This window comes from Mobula hypostoma, chromosome 3, assembly GCF_963921235.1.
Source record: "Mobula hypostoma chromosome 3, sMobHyp1.1, whole genome shotgun sequence".
NCBI classification, from domain to species: Eukaryota; Metazoa; Chordata; class Chondrichthyes; order Myliobatiformes; family Myliobatidae; genus Mobula; species Mobula hypostoma.
This window is the reverse complement of record NC_086099.1, coordinates 81,447,819-81,470,899: the sequence shown is the minus strand read 5'-3', so window position 1 is coordinate 81,470,899 and position 23,081 is coordinate 81,447,819. Positions and strand designations below refer to the sequence as shown.

Below are 23,081 nucleotides of genomic sequence, written 5' to 3'. Positions count from 1 at the left end.
AGGCTGCATTGGGAGCACCAGATACAGTAGATGACCCCAGCGGATTCTCGCAGGTGAGGTGTTGCCTCACCGAGAATGACTGCTTGGGCGCCTGAATGGAAGGAGGTGAATGGGCAGGTTTAGCACGTAGGCCGCTTGCAGGGATATGCGTCAGGAGGGAGATTAGTGGGGAGGGACAGATGGACAACGGAATCTTGGAGGAAGCAATCCCTGTGGAAAATGTAAAATCGGTGGGGGGGGGGTAAAGATGTGTTTGGTTGTTGGATCTCGTTGAAGCTGTGGGGAATGAGGAGATGAATGCGTGGGGTGGTAGGTAAGGACAAGAGGAACTCTACCTCTGTTAAGGCGGCAGGAAGGTGAGTGAGCGCGGATGTTCAGGAAGTGGAGGAGATGCGGATGAGGAGCAGGATCAACGGTGAAGGAAGGAAAACACAGTTCTTTGAAGAAGGAGGAGGACATCTCTAATGTTCTGGTAAGGAAAGCCTCATCCTGGGAAACAGATGCGGCAGAGATGAAGGAAATTAGAAAAGGGAATACCATTTTTACAGGGGACAGGGTGAGAAGAGGCATAGTCAAGATAGCCATAGGAATTGGTAGGTTTATAAAAGATGTTGGTAGACAATTGGTCTTTAGGGATGGAGAAAGAGAGATCGAGAAAGGAGAAGGAAGTGTCAGAAATGGACCAAGAGAATTTAAGGGCAAGATGGAAAAAGCTGGAGGCAAAGATTTCCCCAGAATCTATCACTCACTCAGCTCACAGCAGCTAATTAATCTACCAGCCCATTCTGACCAAATGTTCTCCACTATTTCTTCCGAGAAGGAATTTTATGCTAGGAAAAAAATGTGCTAGTGAAATCCAAAATGCTGCCAAAAACAATTCTCAGCTGTTGCCAAGATGCCCAAAAATTTGTGCAAATGTACCCTGCTCCAGGCTAAGTCAATTTTCAATCATACAACACCTCCCTCCCACTTGCAGAGCTGGTAAATGCATTTTAGTTCACACTGCTGAAGCTCAATTTAACAGAACTTGCTGGAAAATGCTAACCATTTGATGTCAAATTTCCAACATTTCTCTACCCAAGTTCCAGCATCTTGGATTTCTGAATGAACTTGCAAACTACATGGAGATCTTGCAAACTGTACATCAACATCAGGCCTAAATAATTCAGTTGTCACATGGGTAAGGTTGCTCCGGAATACTTTTGCAAGCAAACCAACACCAGTGGATCAGCAGCAGATAAATATGTGTACCTTTATATCTCAATAGCAACTATAGGCATATTGTTACTAGCAACAAGTTCTGGACCATTACTACAATATAAAAAGTTGAATTGGACATTGTTAACCACAACTGACAGATGACCCAGTGTTACAGAGAGGTGCAGTATCTTTGTCATTAGTTCAATAATGCAAACTGATTTTTCCCCATTGAATCCCATATTACAAGTGGGCAGGTGTTTCTATGGCATGTTATATCAATACCTAGCCCATATTATGCCACCTTATCTACAATGATGAAGTGACAGTGCCCTAATGGCTGAGGCCTACTGCAGATGTGGGGGGGGGGGGTGCACGGGTTTAGGAAATGGGAATATCAAGGAATTGATGAGATTTGAGAATTGGGGTTCATGGAAGAAAGGTGTTGTAGAATGAATGCGTGTGACTGGTGGGGGGAAGGAGTAATGACTAAAGTATGGAGAATTAATGGAAGTGGAATAAAGGTCAGGGATTTTAAGGAGCTGGTGTACGAATTGGCCATGGTTACTGTGGCTCCTGGAAAGGCAGTATATCATAGAGAGTGCCTTACAGATGAAGAACACAGTAGTGCTGCACTTTTGAGATGACCCTTCTGCAGAATGGAGAGGGTGTGCAAAGGAAAGACTTGGCTGTGACTACCAACCCAATCAACCCATATTTCTTATGTTCTTATGATCCGTAACATCATATTCAAATCCTATTAGTGCACAGTAATGGCTGACTGAAAATAACAACTGACAAGATTTGCAGGAACTCATTTTGTGAGTTTCGGAGTTCCTCCAGCATTTTGTGCGTGTTGCTCAAGATTTCCGGTATCTCGAGAATCCTGTGTAACTGACAAAATTTGATATTTCTTCAGCATTTTAATTTTACCCATGTAAATTACGTAAGAGCAAATTTTACTCTTACCTCAAATTTTTGGGAGGTAATTTATGAATTCTTTAAGGGCAAATTTATGTTACCTGAATTGTCATAATATGCTGGTCACCTGTACCAACAACGTCAATTCTACTTGTCACCTATCTATAAGGAATAAAATGTGATTATACTCTGCAAATTTCTCATCACTTACTTTGGTCATTAAATATCCATATTTACAATTGTAAAGTTATAATATCCATTTCCATTTTCAACACTTTGCAAGACGACCATTGTGGTCAAGTGCACAATACCCCATTCCTACAACTTAAAATTTTCTCAGCATCTTTTACTTTGCACCAACATCACAGTTATGTTTTCTCTCATCAAGTAAAATGCATAGAATGTTGGAAACTTCTAAAGCAAACGTATCTGTAAGCATTTATATATAATCAGTGTGCTCTTCCCCAAAGGTCTAAGTTGGAAAATTCAGGATTTTCTGCAGTCATTAAAATACTGTTGGCAGAAACTGCTTTAATTACTGTACCTGAGAAAATACTCAGTAAAGCCAGCACAGATAACACTTTGCTTGGAAAGATAGAGAGATCCAGCTGATAATTTTCAAAATTATCTAAAGATTCTAAGATATGTCCTTCCTTGTTGTCCAACACTCCATTAACCTGCAGATCTTGTCGTTCAGTTATCAATCAGTTTAAAAAGAGGAATCTTGTACATGACCTTCATAATTTATTCATTTGGCGATGACAAGATTGATGTGCTCATCTAATGATATTTGGCATGCTTGGTAATATAACGGCTGTTGAAGAGATTACTTGTACTGCAAATTTTCAACTATAGATACATCCTCATCCTAACCTTCAATGCCATCTAGGACAGGTAGTTAATTTTTCATCTAAAATGTATTTGTGATGAACAGATTAACTAAACCAAACTAAGTTAATAAAAATTGTACTTAAACCTGAATGGGTGGAGCTTAGGAGGATGATGGTCTCTAAAGGCGACTCCTTTGAATGCATCTTTGGAAACAGCTTTATTTCTATCTTTGATATCTCTTTTTTTTCCTTTCAAGATTCTTTTGAAGACCGTGACCTGGAGTTAAACACCGACTTCAGTTCTTTGCGGAAATGGGACCCGCTCTCAGGGCCTCACGACCGGTTGCCTTTCAATATGCCAAGGACGTGGCCTACAAGACTAGCGTGGCTTCAGGGTGCCGGATTTTCGTGGCTCTGGAGACGGGCTGACTCGAGGCCAGTGCTGTCACCTGATGTGTCGTGGGAATACACGGAAGATCGAAAGCAGCGAGCTGGCTGCTGGCTGTGTGCCCAGGGACCCGAGTTCTTTGGGCACAGAGCTTGGAAAAAGCGACGCAACAGACTTGTAACGCCATAAATCAGCAAGTTGTTCTGTTATGTCTCCCCTCTCACTGTGAAACGGGGACTCCGCTTTTTCTCCGGGGGGGGAGAGGGAGGGGGAGAGGGAGGGGCAGAGGGAGGGAGAGAGGGAGAGATGTCGAATACTGGGTGAATGAGTAGTCTTTGGGAGTACTGCAAGTCTGTGTCTTTATTGATGCTTTGCTGTACACTTGAGTGCTCGGTGGGGGGTGTTGATACTTTTTTTGCTGGTGGGGGAGGGGGTTCATTGCTTTGCTGCTGCTTATGCGTGGGGGGGGAAGTTGGGGGGGCTTTGGGGTTCTAACATTTAACTGTCATTCATTCTTTGGGGCACTCCTCTGTTTTTGTAGATATTTGCCAAGAAAAAGAATTTCAGAATGTATATTGTATACATTTCTGACATTAAATCTACCTATTGAATAGTTTTTTAAAATCACCTGACAATTACTATCTTCACTCATTACCTGAACATCTGCATTACAAATATAATTGCATCCAAGTTCACTGTACTTTTTAGAATTACTTTAGATCCCTGAAGCTTTCAATTTTAAATCTAAATCAAGGTACAAAAGACTGTCTGTTTATAAGTTAGTTACATTGTATGTACCTTCAACCACATCTACAGAAGCAGTATTTTGTATTTTGGTTTAGTATTGCAATTGAAGGGTTCCGAGAAATAAAGTAATAAAAATTGGAAGCTAAAATGTTAAAAAATATAGGTAAACAATACTTGTCAGCTTATTAAAAACCTTTCAGATGGGATGCTAATAAGAACATTAAAAAATTAGGAGCAGGTGTAGGCCATCTGGTCTGCTGATTGTGCTCCACCATTCAATAAGATCATAGCTGAACTGGCCACAGACTCAGTTTCACCAACCTGCCCTTTTCTACTTCTTCTGGTTTGGCATTGTGAGCTTATACTGAATGGCTGCCAGTTCAAATGAGGACATACCTACTGTTGTAAATTTGTGACCCAGGCACTGGCACTGGTACCTCAAATCTCCAGTGCCCTTAATGCTGTCAAGGGTAAATGCTTCGGAAACCGGTTGTAAAACGAACCGTACAACAACTTGACCTGGGCCCGGTGTCGAGGATGGCTATCCGTAACGACATTCGACGGCGTGGTCCCTCTAAGCCTTCAGGAATAGGGCATTTTCAAAAGAGATCTGCTGGCTACACCTCATCTTATTCAGGTCAACTAAAGTGACGCCTCTTTGCATTCTGAAGCAGAAGTGCAAGATAAACTGTCCCAACTTCTCAATTTTGGCCAGCACTGGAGATTAGATGCGCTATAAAGAGAGCCCAAGTGCAAAGTACATTCAGCCTCTCAGCTTCAGGAGGTACAACCTCAATCATGTGAATGGGATCGCTGACCTGAAGTGAACTTAAAGGGAAGTGCAAATAATTTCATACGATTGAGACAATGCTCCTTAAAGTTGAAGACTGGATGTGCTCTGCATCTGGCTCCTCTTTTCAGTACAACTATGTTTCTTAATGTTTAAATTAATACTTGTCTCTTTTATTTTTAATATTAAAATACATTTATTTCAATGTATTTAATTTTATTTGAAAGATTTTAAAATACATCTATCAATGCCTTTTAAAAGCAGTGAGCTCTCAAAGGGCCATCAAGTAGTTATGGGTCCACAACCTGAGATTACAAGACCTTGACCCAAACCATAGTCCATGCTCGGCCTCCACAGATGCTGCCTGACCCACTGAGTTCTTCCAGTAGTTTGCTTTTCCCTCCAGATTCCAACACCTGAACTCGTTTGAATCTCCATTATTGAGAGTGGGCAGGCAATGGCGGTGGCTGAAGATTCACTATGCCTATAAAAATCCTATGTGCCAGAAATCAAGGTAATCTTAATCTAGTTCCTTGCACTAAATCTGCCATGGTTTGTCCAAAATTAGCAATCCCACAGCTAGAATGGTCAAGGGTAGCTAGTTAGGTAAGAGGAAGTGGCATTGGAAAGTCGTGCTCAAATAAATCCACAACACATTAGAAACTGGGTTGAAGAGTAGATCACCAAATATGAACTTGATAGATTACACAAACTGTCCATTCAGTGACCGTCCGCCACTTTAGCCAATAACAGATATTCTCTTTTTCTCTGCTCAATGCCTATCCCCACCTTCTCTGTTACTTAAGACTAACCTGCCTTCTCTCCTTCTCAGTTTTGAGAAAGGATCATTGACTGGAAACATTAAGCGGTTTCTCTCTCCACAGATGTGGCTTGACTGGCTAAATTCTTTTAACATTTCTGCATTAAAGTCAGATTAACTTTCTTGGGCAAATCACATGGACAGCCAATGGAATTCAAATTAAATAGCACAGTTTTCTTTAAAACAAACTTCCTATCTTTCAGCTCATGCATTTTGACTACGCACAATCAAAATTCAGCTTATTTATTCATTCTTTGAAAACATTTAAAATAGTTATTCAGGAAATAAGATAAACATCTGTACTGGATGACAAAGAAGCGATGGTCATCACAATGAGCTTCATGGTAAAATGAATTTTATATACAAGTTTCTTATTATATAACACGTCTCATTTTAACGGCTTCAAATGTATTGTTATAATGAAAATATAGTCATTGTTGTTAAGTAAACTAAACAGAACTAATTCTAATACCTCTCAGGCATCAAAAAAATGGATGGACTAGAAACACCTGACTTAATGGGTGTGACTTTGACTAAGAGTCAGACACATCTTTCGCTTTTCAATCAGTTCCAGGGAGTCTATTTTGTCATAAACATGAGAAAGTCTGCAGATGCTGGAAATCCGAAGCAACGGACACAAAAAATGCTGGAGGAACTCAGCAGGTCAGGAAATATTTATGGAAATGATTAGATAGTTGATGTTTCTGGCCAAGACCCTTCTTCAGGACTGAGAAGCAAAGGGGAAGATGACAGAATAAGAAGTTGGGGGAGGGGAGGGAGGACAGCTGGAAAGTGATAGGTGAAGCCAGGTGGGTTGGAAACATTAAGGGCTGGAGAAGGAAGAATCTGATAGGAGAGGAGGGTGGACTACAAGAGAAGGGGAAGGAGGAGGGGACGCAGGGGGAAGTAAAAAGCAGGTGAGAAGAAGTAAAAGTCAGAGTGGAGAATAACAGAAGTTTGGGGGCGGGGGGGGGGGGTCAGGGAGTTTGTTTACCAGAAGGAGAAATCGATATTCATGCCATCAGGTTGGAGGCTACCCAGAAGGAATACGAAGTGTTGCTCCTCCACCCTGAGGGTGACCTCGCTGTGGCACCACAGAAGACCATGGACTAATTTTGTCCACTTCATAAAGACATGGGAACTCAGTTAAGCTCTAACTTAAAAGGCAACATCTACAGAAATGTAGAATTTTCTCAATGCTACCAAAAAAATACAAGCCTTAATTCTTATTCATGGTCTTAAGTGGGGCTTGGATTAAATGCAGAAAACAAACTGCTGGAGGTATTCAGTGGGTCAAGCAGCAACTGTGTGTGGAAAGGAATAATTGATGTTTCAGATCAAGACCCTGCTTCAGGACCTGACATGTTGACAATTCCATTCCCCTGCCCAACCAGGTGCTAGTTGACTTGCTGAGTTCCTCCAACAGTTTGATTTTGCTCCAGATTTGAACATCTGCAGCCTCTTAATGTATTTATTTAGAGATACAGCGTGGAATAAGCCCTTACTGCCTTTTGAGCTGTGCCACCCAGCAATCCATGACTCAGCCCTAGCTTAATCATGAGACAATTTACATTGGCCAATTAACCTACTAACTGGTATGTCTTTGGACTGTGGGATGAAACCGGAGCACACAGAGAAAACCCATTCTTTCCAATGGGGAGGACGTACGGACTCCTTACAGATGACTTTGGAATTAACTCCGAACTCCAGCACCCTGAGCTGTAATACTGTCGCACTAACTGCTACGTTACCGTGACGCCCTGGAAATAAGTCCTTCCACCTGTATATGACATTTCTAAAGTTCTGAATTTATTCCATTAGGAAGTGTTTAAAACAACCAAGAAATCAGGGTTAAGATTAGGTATGGCCCAACCCTAACCCTAAACCTATCCCTAATGCAGATTATTGTTATGGCAGAAGTGAGATATGGAAATAATGGATGGGAATTGAGTCACACCCTCAAAAACTTACTTTTCATCAATGATGTGGGAAAATATACTCTAAAAGATGTAAGTGGTCTATACTGTTAAAAGCAACATATTCTCACCAAACGTTTTCCTACCTCTTTTTACTTTTTGCAATATCATCTTGTTTCGTACCTGCTGAATAAGATGCATGCACTTGGACAACTGGATTCCATAAGCATTATTGACGATGTGAGGGATGTCATATTTTGCACAAATCTGAGCCAGCTCTTCCAGTCTACAAAAGAAATGCAAGTATGCTAATGAAAATCAGTGCAATAGTGACTAAAAATATCAAATGTCTCCATACACTTAACAGACACCTCAGTCAAAACATAACAGTTCAAAATTGATTGAAATGAACACTCCATCTTAACTTTGTATTTTAAGATAGAGTCTTCATACGTACAGTGAAACTTACAAGAAAAACAGAATACATTTGTAATGGGTACAAATCAGAAGCAAATATTGACAAGCTCAAATTATACAATCTATTCCAGAAAGTTGCTGCAACTTTTCAAACAATTTTATTTTACCTCTCCTTCTCTACGAAAGGCGACCTTTATAATGATGACCTTTATAACTTTCCAATGAGACAGCTGGTTAAATACTGCTGTGTGTTTAGAATTCTAGCTTGATCTTTAAGCAGTGCTGTGTTAGATAGTACAATCTAACCATATTTATGGGATTAGTATTGAGACCTGCAGAGTGTAGGTCTTTCATCAGTGGATCCATTTAAAGTGCCAACTAGCAAAGCCAGAATATGCTTCCACTATAAAAGTTTTTAATGAAATAGCTTGGTCTTCAAACAAATTTATGGTTTTGCACATAACCAAGACATAAGCGGCTCACAGCCTTTGAACATTATGAGGAAGAAGGGAGAAATCAAAGCAAAGCCATGCTTATACCTCCTTTGTTTACCACATTCCAAGGCTTTATGTGACATATATATCAACAGCCAATAAGCAGGACAACGCAAGCTAAACTACGAGAAAAATGCAGAGCTCTTAACAAATCAGAAACAAGCTGGATTTGCTTACCTGTCAGGAGCCCTAGGTGCAAAGCAAGAGGTAGTGGAATGAATACAAAGAATATTTTCTGCCCCCAGCTGTTGGATCTTGCTCTCCACACTCTGCAGATCTGTGCGTAATTCATCTCCCTCGAGCAGATTCTCAATCACTACAGGTTCAAAACCTGGCATGAAAATAAATCCACATGGAAATAATTAGGATCAGTTCTAAAAAACTTACCTCCCGTACAGCCACATGATGCAAGACTCAAGTTATTCAATAACAGAAATAAATTATAGAAGAAGAAAAGTATATGAAAGAGTTGAGGAAAAAGCTTTGAAAAATAATTTGGTCACATATCACAATTGAAAGATATGGACATTGAAAATGCATTATAAACTGAAATGTCACCTTAGTAGAGATTGTTAATGATCCTGGTATAAAAAGGGAAAAAATGGGTGTTCAAAAAAGAATCAACTACTTTCTAAAGGTCACTGACCCCACTCAAACACCTTTTCTCTCTCCAGAAGTTGTGCCAATCTGCCACCCCTTTCCAGCAACTTTTTTTTTTCAGATTTGTAGTACTCTTTTGCTTTAGTGTCAACATTGCAAAATAGGTTTATTATTTTAAAGGTGGTCTATTTGATAGCAGCACATTTTTCAGATTTGACATTTCTGTTGGAGAAAAGGGAAGAGAGAATATAGGGAACTATGGACCAGCTAGGGTACATGATAAATAATAAGAAGATTGTCCAGAGTCAACATGGATGTATGAATCAGATTTGGAAGATCTGACTTTGATTTGAAGATCTTTTGAGCTTTGAAATAGCCAATAGAGACAAGGGAACCAGTAAGTGTGGGTGATTTTAGACTTAATAAAAACACCTTTGATAAAGCACCATGTGAGAGATTATTAAACTAAGTTTAAATGCAGGGTGTTGACAGTAATAAGATTGCATGATGTGAAAAAAAAACAAAGAATAGGAGCGAACAGATTATTTTGAGCAGGGAGGTTGCAGCTGTTTACTGGCACTCCACCCAGTCAAAGGTTCAGAAGCAAAGTTAAGCATAATAGACATAATTTTGCTGTGATACAAAGCTACATGACATGGGTTGGGGGGCGGGGACCATAGACCAGAAAAAGTGACCAAGCAAGGTCAGATGGAAAATATGCATAAATGATCTTCACTTCGGTTAAAAAAATAATTTGTAGGGTACATCTTTTTTTTAAAAACTGGTGGGAGATCAAAAGATGTTTGTCCAGATACACCCAAATGTCTTTAGCAGGTATCTCTAAAAGTTAATATAGATACAAATTTGCTTTTATATCATCTCAATGTGTACTTAAGAATGTATAAATAATTGTAGTTTTATACATATAAAAAAATGGAAAAGGTTATGTGTGAAAAAAGTACATGATAATTGTGAACTCCTTATCCAAATAAAAATAAAATTTAAAAAAAAAGAAAGAAATACAAAGATAAATTAAAAACAAAAATAAAAGCATTGTAGGCCTTTATTGCAAAAAGGATTTGAAATTAAGAGTTTTCAAGATATTTTGCTCCAATTATGCAGACCCATCATGAAAATGCATCTTAAATATTATGTACAGGTGTGGTCTTATGGACCAAGGAATGATACACTTGTAGGCACAGGAGAGTGCAGATATAGATAATGCAGCAAAGGTCCACCAGTTGATCCAGAGGAAGATAGTGGTCATGAGACAAGAGATTATTCTATGAAGTTAAAATGAATGAGACATGACCTCAATAAAATATACAATGTATTGTGGGATCTGACAAAGTTAATGCAAATTTATTGTTTCCCCTGGCTGATGATCTAGAACCAGAAATGACAGTCTCAAACTAAGGTGTCCATCTTTTAGTAAAAAGAAAAAGGTATTTATATTCCACCCAAAGGGGAGTGAATCTTTGGACTCAGTCGCTGAATACACTCCAGGCATGGATTGATAGACTTAGTTATTAAGGAATCAAGGATATGAGTTAGAGCAGGGAAGTGGCACAAAGGAAAACATTCAGCCGCTGAATGGAAAACAGATGTGAGGAGCCAAACAGATACCCTCACTTCCTGTTCCTGAGCTAACTGTGCAGGTATATAACAGTTCTTGGACCGTCCAACTTTCATAGCTACACGAACACATTTCCAGTCCATGCACTAATTATATCATTTGATTAGGGACAGGCTTTCATTCATCATAGTCAATCATATTAAATACATTTTTGAAGCATTCTCCCAGTGCAGAACTTTGTGAGATGTATGAAATGCAGAATGTGACACAGTATGACAAATTTCCAGCTGTCTCTGCTCCAGGTCTTTGTATAAAGGACTTCTTTGTATAAAGCTTTGTATAAAGGACAACAGATCTTGATCTCTAATCTGCCCTCCTATTGATCTGGACTTCATTCTGGCAACAGAGTTTATAAAAATGGATTGTAAAAGTTAACAACAGGCTATTACCCTGGATAAATGTACTAATCTGTGTAGTCCAAAGTTTTGGGTTTGATTTCTGATCAATGCTGATTAGGACACTTCCAACCAGAGCAGTAAAAATTGCCTTGTGCCCTTTGTCCCACAGCATAACAGATTATTTTGCAATGATTCATGCAGGGAAATATAGACATTTGAATATCGGGCAAAATGTATTCTGGTTTAGAACAGTTAGAGAAGTACATCACCAGATAAAACTTTTATGCCAGGGTGAAACATGAGAATTTTAAAAGCAGTATTTTGTTTTTAAGCTGGTCGACAATGTAGGTCATCAAGCAAAAGGGTGATGAGGGGAAAAGAAGAGTCGCTAGTTGGGACATGGGCAGTGAAGCTCAGGGAGAAGATTAGGTGTATGTGGGAAAGTTGGGAAGTTGGTTGGAGTACTTTGAATGAGTACAATCCAGTGGTAATAGAACCTGAATGTTTCTGCAGCAGATGAGCCGATACAGAGAAAGAAACGAATGATGTATTGGTGATTGAGTGGATTTTGGATGAAAGTTCCACCTGGAATCAAATATAAAACTAACACTGTAAATAGTCAGTATCAGCTTTTGATAGTTATCAAGACGAACGAAATTGGTAGTTTGCTAAGGATCAAAGAAAATGGATTTAGTCTTCCATATACTTATTGCAGAAAATTACAATACATCTTGTACAACATTAAACACGGATGGTGCCAAACAGATCACGAAGGGGTGGGTAAAGGTGGATATGCTGTTGTTAACTTATATGTGTGGAAAATGGTGCATTTACAGATACTTTAATATTGAAGCATGACCAAAAGGCCAAAATGCACCTAGGCACTGATCCAGGCTCTACCGCTACTCATAATTTTTAGCTGCAGTGCCTGGGAATTTTGGGTGTGCTGGGGAATGGAAGGAGGAAAGATGGCAACTAATTCCACACAGTAAATAGAAATTGAAAAACAAAACTGCAGCTGCTGGAAATCTGAAACAGAAACAGAAAATGCTGCAAATAACAGGAATTCTGCAGATGCTGGAAATTCAAGCAACATACATCAAAGTTGCTGGTGAACGCAGCAGGCCAGGCAGCATCTCTAGGAAGAGGTACAGGTGACGTTTCAGGCCGAGACCCTTCGTCAGGACTAACTGAAGGAAGAGTTAGTAAGAGATTTGAAAGTGGGAGGGGGAGGGATGGAGCCAAGAGCTGGACAGGTGACTGGCAAAGGGGATATGAGAGGATCATGGGACAGGAGGTCTGGGGAGAAAGACAAGGTGGGGGGGAACCCAGAGGATGGGCAAGGGGTATAGTCAGAGGGACAGAGGGAGAAAAAGGAGAGTGAGAGAAAGAATGTGTGTATAAAAATAAGTAACGGATGGGGTACGAGGGGGAGGTGGGGCATTAGCGGAAGTTAGAGAAGTCGATGTTCATGCCATCAGGTTGGAGGCTACCCAGACGGAATATAAGGTGTTATTCCTCCAACCTGAGTGTGGCTTCATCTTTACAGTAGAGGAGGCCGTGGATAGACATGTCAGAATGGGAATGGGATGTGGAATTAAAATGTGTGGCCACTGGGAGATCCTGCTTTCTCTGGCGGACAGAGCGTAGGTGTTCAGCAAAGCGGTCTCCCAGTCTGTGTCGGGTCTCCTCCAATATATAGAAGGCCACATCGGGAGCACCGGACGCAGTATATCACCCCAGCCGACTCACAGGTGAAGTGTCGCCTCACCTGGAAGGACTGTCTGGGGCCCTGAATGGTGGTAAGGGAGGAAGTGTAAGGGCATGTGTAGCACTTGTTCCGCTTACAAGGATAAGTGCCAGGAGGGAGATCAGTGGGGAGGGATGGGGGGGGGACGAATGGACAAGGGAATACTCAGCAGGTCTATCAGTATCTGTGTAAAGAGAAACCAGTAATGTTTCAAATCGAAAGCCCTTCATCAGAATTGAGAAACAGTAAAGCAATTTAGTCCAGGAGGCAGAGAAGATGGGAGAGGGCAATAGGTGGAACAAAGATAATGCGATAAGAGGATGGCTACATTGTTTTCCCATATTGTTCCACCCATTACACTCCCCTATCATCTCTGTTATGTAAACTAATGTTCTCACTCCTCTATCTTCTCTGCTATGCAAACCAACTTTCTCAATGTTGATGAAAAGTCCTTGATCTGAAGTATTAACCAACCTTCTTTCCAGAAAAGCTACCTGACCTGTTGAGTATTTGCAGAATTTCCCCTTTAGTGCCTCTGTCGAGAATCATTCTACTGTGTTAGCACAAAAAGTTCAGAAGTATTATGCTAAATCATTTTCACAGAGAGAAAAATATCATTGAGGGGAAAGATACAAAACTCAGTGAAATTGTTAAACTGAAAAGTAAACAGTACCAGAATATAAATAAGAGGAGAAATAGAAAAGAAAGGAGCTGGTGCAGCAAATCTGCAGTGAGGTGAAATAGATGTTCAGGAACTGTTTGATATGATAATGTGAACTTTGCACCTGCTGTGATCATGGATTTGAAGCACGATTTTTGATCAATCCTTGGCCATATGATAAACTTTGCTTTAGGTCTCCGGTGGCGTAATGCAAGGAAGCAAAGAGTCAGGCTCATTCCTGTTGCCATTGGAACAACAAAGCAGCTCGAAACACTTCGAACACCTGGAAACACAAGAGACTCGCCGTCAGCATTTTCTAATGTGCAGAACATTAAGTTGAAGAAATATACAAGTACGATGGTTTAACGATAGGGTTCAATAATTCAATTTCAGCACACTGTTATTTTGTTTAAAAGATGTCCAATGCAATCGTGTTCAGAATGGCTGTATGGACAGAATTCAAAAGACTAATTTATTAAACAAATTAAACAACATTCAAAAATAGAAGAATCACAAAACTTCATTCAGTAAGACGCAGAGTAATATGGAGTCATTTATATTAAAGCTAAAAATACACGACTTGGAAAGGATGAGTACACAGCAATGCTACTGGATGTGAAACTTGTTTAGTTATATCAAGATTACAGAAATAGAACAACCCCCACACCTCTCAAGTCATTATACTCAAAATGACTTTTGAGTAACGTCGCGATACCAAATTTACATTAAACATTTGTCAGAATACACCCGACTATTTAAGATTATATTATGAAAAGGTTGTAGAAGATAAAAGAAATGCAGAACTGTAATCAAAGTTCAAAGTATATTATCAATACATATACAGTGGCATGCAAAAGTTTGGGCACCCCTGGCCAAAATTTCTGTTACTGTGAATAGCTAAGCGAGTAAAAGATGAACTGATTTCCGAAAGGAATAAAGTTAAAGATGACACATTTCTTTAATATTTTAAGCAAGACTACCTTTTTATTTCCATCTTTTACAGTTTCAAAATAACAAAAAAGGAAAAGGGCCTAAAGCAAAAGTTTGGGCACCCTGCATGGCAGTACTTAGTAACGCCTCCTTTGGCAAATATCACAGATTTTAAGTACTTTTTGTAGCCAGCTAACAGTCTTTCCAAACGTAAACACGAGGAATTCTGCAGATGCTGGAAATTCAAGCAACACACATCAAAGTTGCTAAGAGTCTTTCAATTCTTGTTTGGGGGATTTTTGCCCATTCTTCCTTCCAAAAAACCCAATACTTCTAGAGCCGTGAGTGCTCAGGAACTCTGCGGAATGCCCAGACCCTGGCCGAGACAAGCAGTATGAAGATGCAACCTCAAACCCCATGGGGAGGGTTGAGTCCGACAAGGGGCCCGAGCGAACTGCGCCTCTTGTGCTGTACGGTAAAAACGATCATCTCAACCTCCAAGGCAAGCACCATCCGCCTCTTGCCTCCATGCACAGAGTTGGCATCATAGGCAAGTAGCGACGAGATCTCCATCCTGGGGATCCAAAAACATTGTTATGTACACCCTGATGAAGAGATAAGGTTCACAGAGGTAGAGGGGATGCACCTCATCACCTCATCTGCATGGAGAGAGCCGACGACGATGCCAGCACAAGGTGGAGTAGGGCTGATGTTGAACCGCAAAGCGAAGGCAGCACTGAGGAGCGTAGTCTCAGTCAGTGACAGAATCCTTACTGTGGAATTTGACGGAAACCCAGTGACCTCTGTCATCACCTGTTACTCCCCGCACAACTGCAGCGAGGAGAAGGAGGTGGAGGCCTTCTACAGTAAACTTCACGAAGCTGTTACTTCAATACCGGTACATAACTTCCTGGCTGTGCTCGGCGATTTTAATGCCCAGGTCGGACTAGAAGATGTTCCATACCCATACCAAGACTTTACCAACAGAAATGGACAATATGTAGTTGATTTCATCCAGGAACACAGTCTCATTGTCGCCAACACACAATTCAAGAAACGAGCTGGTAAACTGTGGACATACGAAAACAGAGCCTCCATCTACAGGAGACAGCTCGATTACATCCTCGTAAGAACAAAATGGCGTAATTGTGTGATCAACACAGAAGCCTACAGCACCTTCAACTCGGTCAGTTCTGACCACAGAGTAGTGTCAATGCAAGTGAGACGGAGCCTGTGGCAACCCAAAGCCACAGGTCCCAAGGAGAAGGTTGACTGGAAGGCATTCTCCTCACAGCCTATTCTTCAAGCCCAGTACACAGTGGAGGTGAGAAATTGCTTCAACCCACTGGAAAGGGAGGAGGAAGAGACTGCCACCGACCACTATCAATGGCTCATAGACGCACACACAGATGCAACAAAGAGTTTGCCTACTGTGAAGCAAATCAAGAAGAGCCGGATCTCAAAACATCCTGACGTTATTGCAGCAAGAAGTGTGGTCAATGCTTGTCATGCTGAACTTAGAAGCAAAACAGGAGAGCTAAGAGACAAGATCAAGACAGCAAAGAAGAATCTCTTTGCCACCTACGACTGACTGAAGCCGAGAGGATTAGAGAGATAGAGGCTGCTAATGAAGACATGCAGCATGGAGAAGCATGGCACCTAGTCAACGAGATCAGTAGACGGAAGAAGTCCCCATCAGGTCAAATAAGTGGTAAAACAGCAGAGGACCGTGTCCAGACATGGTTTATCCACTTTAAGAAACTGCTGGGAAGCCCTCCAACGATCACAGAAGAAGAAGAGGACATACCCACGATACTACAAGTCGACATCGATGACGGCCCATTCACCATTGAGGAACTGAAGAAGGCCAAATATGCACTCAAACAGGGCAGGAGCGCTGGACCAGATGGGATACCACCAGATGTCCTGAAGAACTGCGACCTGGACGACATCTTGCTGGACATATGTAATACAGCACTGATGAAAGGCGACAAACCAGAACAGTGGTCACTCTCAAACATTATCCCAGTCCCAAGTCTGGATTCCTCACAAAGACAGATAACTACCGCGGTATCAGCTTGATTTGACCTGCATCTTAGCAAAGTTAAACAATCGAATGATCTTGAACAGGATTCGTACCGCCATTGACCCTAAACTAAGATTCAATCAGAATGGTTTTCGGCAGAAGTGCACAACAGTAATGCAAATACTTGCTCTCCGTAGAATCATCGAGAAAGTCAAGAAGAACAACCCACCAGCCCTGCTTACTTACATCGATTTTCACAAAGCTTTTGACTCCATTCACTGAGGTAAAATGCTGAAGGTCCTGAAAGCTTACGTAGTGCCAGACCATCTACTGAGAGCAATAGAGTCCAGCTATACCAAAACCGTGGCGGAAGTTGTATCACCAGACGGAGAAACAGCAGTGTTCGAGCTCCTAGCTGGTGTGCTGCAAGGAGACACTCTGGCACCCTACATCTTTATAATCGTCCTTGATTATGCTCTGCGACAAGCTACCAAAGATCATGACAAGCTTGGTTTTACCATAAAACCAGGACGAACCAAAAGGGTCAGACCAGTTACGCTCACAGATCTCGATGTTGCAGATGACATAGTCCTGCTCTCTGACCAGATGGAGGAAGCACAGCAGCTACTGACACAAGTGGAAATTGAGAGCAATAAAGTTGGACTTCACCTGAACGCTAAAAAGACAGAGTACATGGCGTTTAACCGCGACAAAGGTACTCTCAAGACCGTAAAGAATGATACCATTAAGAAAGTCTTTTTACCTCGGGTCAAGAATGATGAGTTCGGAGAAGGACATAAAGATATGGAAGGCGCTGGCGTGGAGGGCTATGAACGACATGAAGGAAATCTGGAAGTTGAACCTGACCAGAGGGCTTAAAAAAAGGATTTTCATAGCAGTCATAGAGTCCATTCTCATGTACGGATGCGAGACGTGGACACTCACCAAGACTATGCAAAAGTCTCTAGACGGTTGCTATACACGAATACCCTAGATGGCTCTTGACGGGTGTTGGCAACAGCACATGACGAACGTCGAGCTCTATAACGACCTACCGATGCTCACCACTAAAATCGAGGCGAGAAGACTGCAACCAGCGGGCCACCCCGAGCTAGTCATCATATGGGAGCCCAAGCAAGGGAGGATGAACCCTGGGCGCCCTCCCAAGACTATGGTCAACACGCTCCTGGAAGACAGTGGCGCAGTTAATGTGGATGAGCTGAACACACTGACAAGGGAAAGGGAGAAGTGGAGAGTCCGTCATTGTGCCCGACGCCGGCCCCCTAGGCCTGAGTTGACGTAGTAGTAGTTCCTTGCAAAAGGCTTCTAGTTCTCTGAGATTCTTGGGCCGTCTTGCATACACTGCTCTTTTGAGGTCTATCCACAGATTCTCCATGATGTTTAGGTCAGGGGACTGTGAGGGTCATGGCAAAACCTTCAGCTTGCGCCTCTTGAGGTAGCCCATTGTGGATTTTGAAGTGTGTTTAGGTTCATTATCCTGTTGTAGAAGCCATCACCTTTTCATCTTCGGCTTTTTTACAGACAGTGTGATGTTTGCTTCCAGAATTTGCTGGTATTTGATTGAATTCATTCTTTCATCTACCAGTAAAGGTTCCCCGTGCCACTGGCTGCAACACAAGCCCAAAGCATGATCGATCCACCCCCGTGCTTAACAGTCGGAGAGGGGTTCTTTTCATGAAATTCTGCACCTTTTTTCCTCCAAACATACCTTTGCTCTTTGTGGCCAAAAAGTTCTATTCAAAAAGTTCAAAGGAACATCTAAACAAGCCTGATACATTTTGGAAACAAATCCTGTGGACTGATGAAGTTAAAATAGAACTTTTTGGCCGCAAACTCAGATTTGGAGACTGGAGTTCAGGATCCCATTATCAGTTGATCTGTGAGCCAATACCAAAGATCAAAACCCAAAAGTCGATCAGAAGTCTAGAAGTCAAAGCCCGACGGCCAAAACCCGGAGACTGGAGGCCCGGAAGCCTGCCCTAAATTGGAGGACTGCTCATGTATGTGGATGGGTGGGAGGGAGGAACTCAGCTGCTTTGGAGTTGTTGTTTTGTTGCTTGTTGTCTTCTGCTTTATTGTGTTCTAAGTCGTTCTTACGAGTATTGTGGGCGTGCTATGTTGGCACTGGAATGTGTGGCGACAATTGCAGGCTGCCCCCAGTACATGTAATAATTAAATCTGTAGAGAAAATAATTAATCACCAATGGCCGAGAATACCAGTAGATGAGGAAGATTGTGTTAAATTGTGTTTCAGCACCTCTGCGCCATCCACCACAAGGGGGACTTCCCAGTGGCCACACACTGTAATTCCCATTCCCCTTCCAACATGTCGGTCCATCACCTCCTCTTATGCCCGGATGAGGTCACCCTCAGGGTGGAGGAGCAACACCTAATATTCTGTCTGGGTAGGCCATCCACCTGGCTTCACCCATCACATTCCAGCTGGTCTGCATCCCTTCCCCTCAACTTTTTATTCTAGCATCTTTCCCTTTTCTTCTCAGTCCTGAAGAAGGGTTTCAGCCCGAAACATCAACTATCTATTCACTTCCATAGATGTTCCCTGATCTGCTGAGTTCCTCCAGTTTTTTCTGTGTGTTGCTCTGGATTTCCAAACTCGGCAGAATTTCTCATGTTTAAACTTGCATAATCATATGAAGGAGCAGCAAAATGAAGGTTATGCTGATGACTAGGAAGCATAGAGGAGACTCAAGTGGACATAGATAAGTACAGAATCAATGGGCCAAACCATTATTTTTCCATTCCAAGTTTTATGCAGGACGATTTAACATTCTAAATACTATACCTTCAAAGGCAATGTAACCACTATCATGTGCCAAATTAGAAAGGGTACCATCATATTAGTTGTTGAACACTGTGCATTCACGATAATAACACCAAAGACCTGCTAAGTATCATCTTTGTTTAGAATGGCTCTGTAATCCTTGAGAAAAATGCTGAAACTGGTTCTACATGTGCATCAGTGTAATGACAATTTCAAATCCTCACAGGTAAAGGCTCAAACTTCATCAGATAATGTATTGAACAGCTTGTTTAATGGTTGCTACTAAACTTATTACCTATCCTCCCTCCCTCTGGTGAGGCGCATTGTGGCTAAAAAGCACTTTGGCATATTCTACATGGCACCAAATTTGCTTCCACAATAACTGCTTCCCAGCAACTCTCACCGAGAAAGACAAGATCACAGGAATTGGGTGTAATACAGTGATCATATTACCATATCAATAGATGCGTGAAGTAAATTATCCAGAGATTGGATGTTAACACAGACAAAATGCTGGGATAATTGAGCAGGCCAGGCAACATCTATGGAAAAGAATAAACAGTTGACGTTTCAGGCGAAGACCCTTCCTGACAGATAGCACCAGGCTTCAACATGGGTTCCCAAAGCTATGAGGCAACAGCACCTACAACAGCTATGTGTGTCACCAAAGGGCATTAGCAACACGGGTTAACAGATGTATTTTACACTAAATATAACAATTACAATCTCATACTGTGTATAGCAGGAGCAGTTTAATCAGTAGCAGGCATTTGGATAAACAACAGCAAGTGATAAAATGAACACCTCTTCAACTTCTACATTATTTTAAAACTAATTTTTGTTGCTAAGTAATCTGTGTACTTATTAGAGTGGGCATTATAAGAGTTCTGATCACAAACTAAAATGATGATTTAACTTGTAATTTATTTTCCAGTTATTTAGTGACAGAAAAACAACTTTCTATAGAAATACTTTAAAATAGATAACCACAATAAATTAAAGCTTTTGCAGGAATCAGCAAGCCATTAATAATGTGTCTTGACAAGTCTGAAACCGTATTAAAACATCACAGGTACATAAACTCAAGAACACCAAAATGTTACAAATACATCTGTTAATGCAGAATAATTAGCAACCTTGTACATTTATTTATGTATCACTGTCACATTCCTCTCTTCCTGTAGGTCTGAGTCCTCATTATCTTTTGGCCTGTTTTCCCAAAAAAGTCCCTAATGATTCCTATCTCATACTCTGGAACTGTTCCTCAAACCATCCATGATTCAAAGGTGCGTTGAATCTCCAATTAATCAGTAAATACTTCTGAGAACATGCTGTCATCTTAATGTGCAAAAAAAAAACACAAGCAACTGTTACAGGAAATGTAGAATTTTCAGGATTGAAGTTCTAATGCCAAAACTGGAACAGGTGCTGCATATGCAAATACATAAATATTTTGAGCTGTCTTTTAACTCACAGTGGGAAAAAAAATCAATTCCAGATTTTCAGTATCAAGCAATCAAAATATTTTGTTACAGAGATAGGTATTTTTCAGTTTAGTTTAGTAACTTTATACTGTTGTTGTTCAGCATACCCTTGATAAAGCCTAATATGTGCCGGAAACTCTCACACAAGTTGGACTAAAAATTTCATTTCTATTACACCTTTGAACATTCCAAGGAATGTTGGTAATACGTGGTAGAAGTGTGAAAAGACTGAAATCTCTAATTTTGTGTTAAAGTTAATGGGGCTGTATTTCAGTTTACAATTCCTAAGCCAGAACATATCCAATCCATAGAAACACAAATTAACTCATTACACAACTACCTTTCTGGACAAAACATTGAATCGGACGCTCAGCAGACCAGGCAGTATCTGGCCTGTTGAGTCCATCCAGCATTGTGTGTGTGTGTTGCTTTGGATTTCCAGCATCTTCCAATTTTCTCATGTTAATGAATAGGATACAGCTAGAATACTGTGTGTGGTTCTGGTTACACACTATAAGAAGGATGTGATTGCACTGGAAAGGATGCACAAGAGATTCAACAGGATGTTGCCTTGGATGAATATTTTAACAACGAAGAGAGAGTGTATATGTTTTCCTTGAAGCAGAGATTAAGGGGTTCTGACAGAAGCATACAAAATTAGGGGAGGCACACATAAGGCAAATAGAAGGTAAGTTTTTACCAGCAGCTCGTAGTACATGAGTGCGCATCGCTTCTGTAATTCTTGGGTCACACAAACGGCACAAGACATTCAGACAGAATGTGTGGGGCTTGCTTGAACATTACTCCATCAACAGGTCCAAGCAATGACGTGCCTACCTCTGTTGGCTGTGCTTGCAGTTAAGTGTGTATACACCATAGTGGCTTTGTCTCAGGGCCTCAATACAATGCAAAGACATGACCCCTACCTTTCCATGCCAACTTGCAACCTTCATGCACACCCACACATTCCCCACCAAACTACTCTCAATTCACTACTAACTTGCCGCTCCAACAACCGTCATTTCACCGTCAAACCACCCGACTGCCATCCACCGTAATTTTCTCACATAGTTCTGTGGCAGATTAATGAGAGTAAGGCTATCTCCTCCCCACCAATCTGGCACTCAACACCTCCAATTATTGGCCCAATCACACCACTAAAAATCTGCTGCCTAAGCAAGAATCCATTTATTATCAATCTGCAGTTTTTAAACATATAAGTGTATGCTTTTCATTTATATTTCACCCACAACATTCGTCTGCTTCCTGATTCAAGACTATACTCCAAACTAAATGTTCTAATTATTTTCTATGGTTCATCAAATTCCACATGGACATAAAACAGGACGCATTAATGTTATAGTCTTAAGCTATGCAAATTAGTGGTTTTGTCAAAATCGGAAAATGGTGTTCAATTTCAAACCCCGTGGGGTTGGCAAGCTTAAGGAGAGAATTAAAGAGATTCATTGTAACTGCTAATGAGACAAGTCGAGAAACCTTTGCTTATGTAAAGGTTAAGAAGAAATCTAACGGACACATTTGAAACCATGAGAAATTTAGATCCACAAGAGGGTCAAAAGCAGAGAACATAATCACCACGCAGAATTACAGAAAATGCATAAACACGTACATGTTATGCTCTTGCAAAAACAGCAGCAAATGCAATATCGTATACTTTTCAACAAGGAGACATATTTCAATAGAATTTGCTTTAAATATGTTTAAGAAAAGGTTTGGTGAACACTTCTTTCAGAAGGATGATGTTGCTGCATGTATGTGGTGTAAAATGCTGTGGAGGATCTGTTCCCCCATCACTTACCCTAAACACATTATATCGTACCGGCAGTGTATTCTGCCTCCTTTCCAAAATTAGACACAGCATGGAAACAGGAATTCAACCCAACTGAACCATGCCAAACAAGATTACCATCTAAACTGGTCCCACTTGGCTGCAATTGTCCCTTTTCTCTCTAAACCTTTCCTATCCATTTACATGTCCAAGTACCTTCTAAATGCTAGTAATATACTTAACTACTTTTCCTGTACTCTGGCAGATTATTCCATCTACTGACCACTCTCTGGGGGAAAAACACTGCCCCTCAGGTTCCAATTCAGCTGCTTACCTTTAACCTATGCCCACTAGTTGATTCCCCAACCCTGGGACAAACACTGTGCATATTCACCCTATCTATGCTCATCAATTTTGTACAGTTCTATTAGATCACCCATTGTTCTCCTATACTTCAGTGTAAATAGTTTCAACCTGCTCATTCTCTCTCCATAACTCAGTCCTTTGAGTCCTGGCAACATCCTTATAAATTTCCTCTGCATTT

The 23,081-nt window shown here is 41.0% G+C and overlaps 1 protein-coding gene across 5 annotated transcripts in view; it reads right to left on the bottom strand.

Moving 5' to 3' along the window:
* Positions 1-23,081, bottom strand: part of sepsecs (Sep (O-phosphoserine) tRNA:Sec (selenocysteine) tRNA synthase) — a 95,027-nt gene that overhangs the window by 36,614 nt on the left and 35,332 nt on the right. For all 5 annotated transcript variants that reach the window (XM_063043355.1, XM_063043351.1, XM_063043352.1 and 2 more), the window contains exons 5-7: positions 13,630-13,788; positions 8,698-8,851; positions 7,793-7,895 (exon numbers count right to left, since the gene is read on the bottom strand). In XM_063043355.1, the coding sequence (XP_062899425.1) occupies positions 7,793-7,895; positions 8,698-8,851; positions 13,630-13,788 (416 nt within the window). The remainder of the gene's footprint in view (positions 1-7,792; positions 7,896-8,697; positions 8,852-13,629; positions 13,789-23,081) is intronic.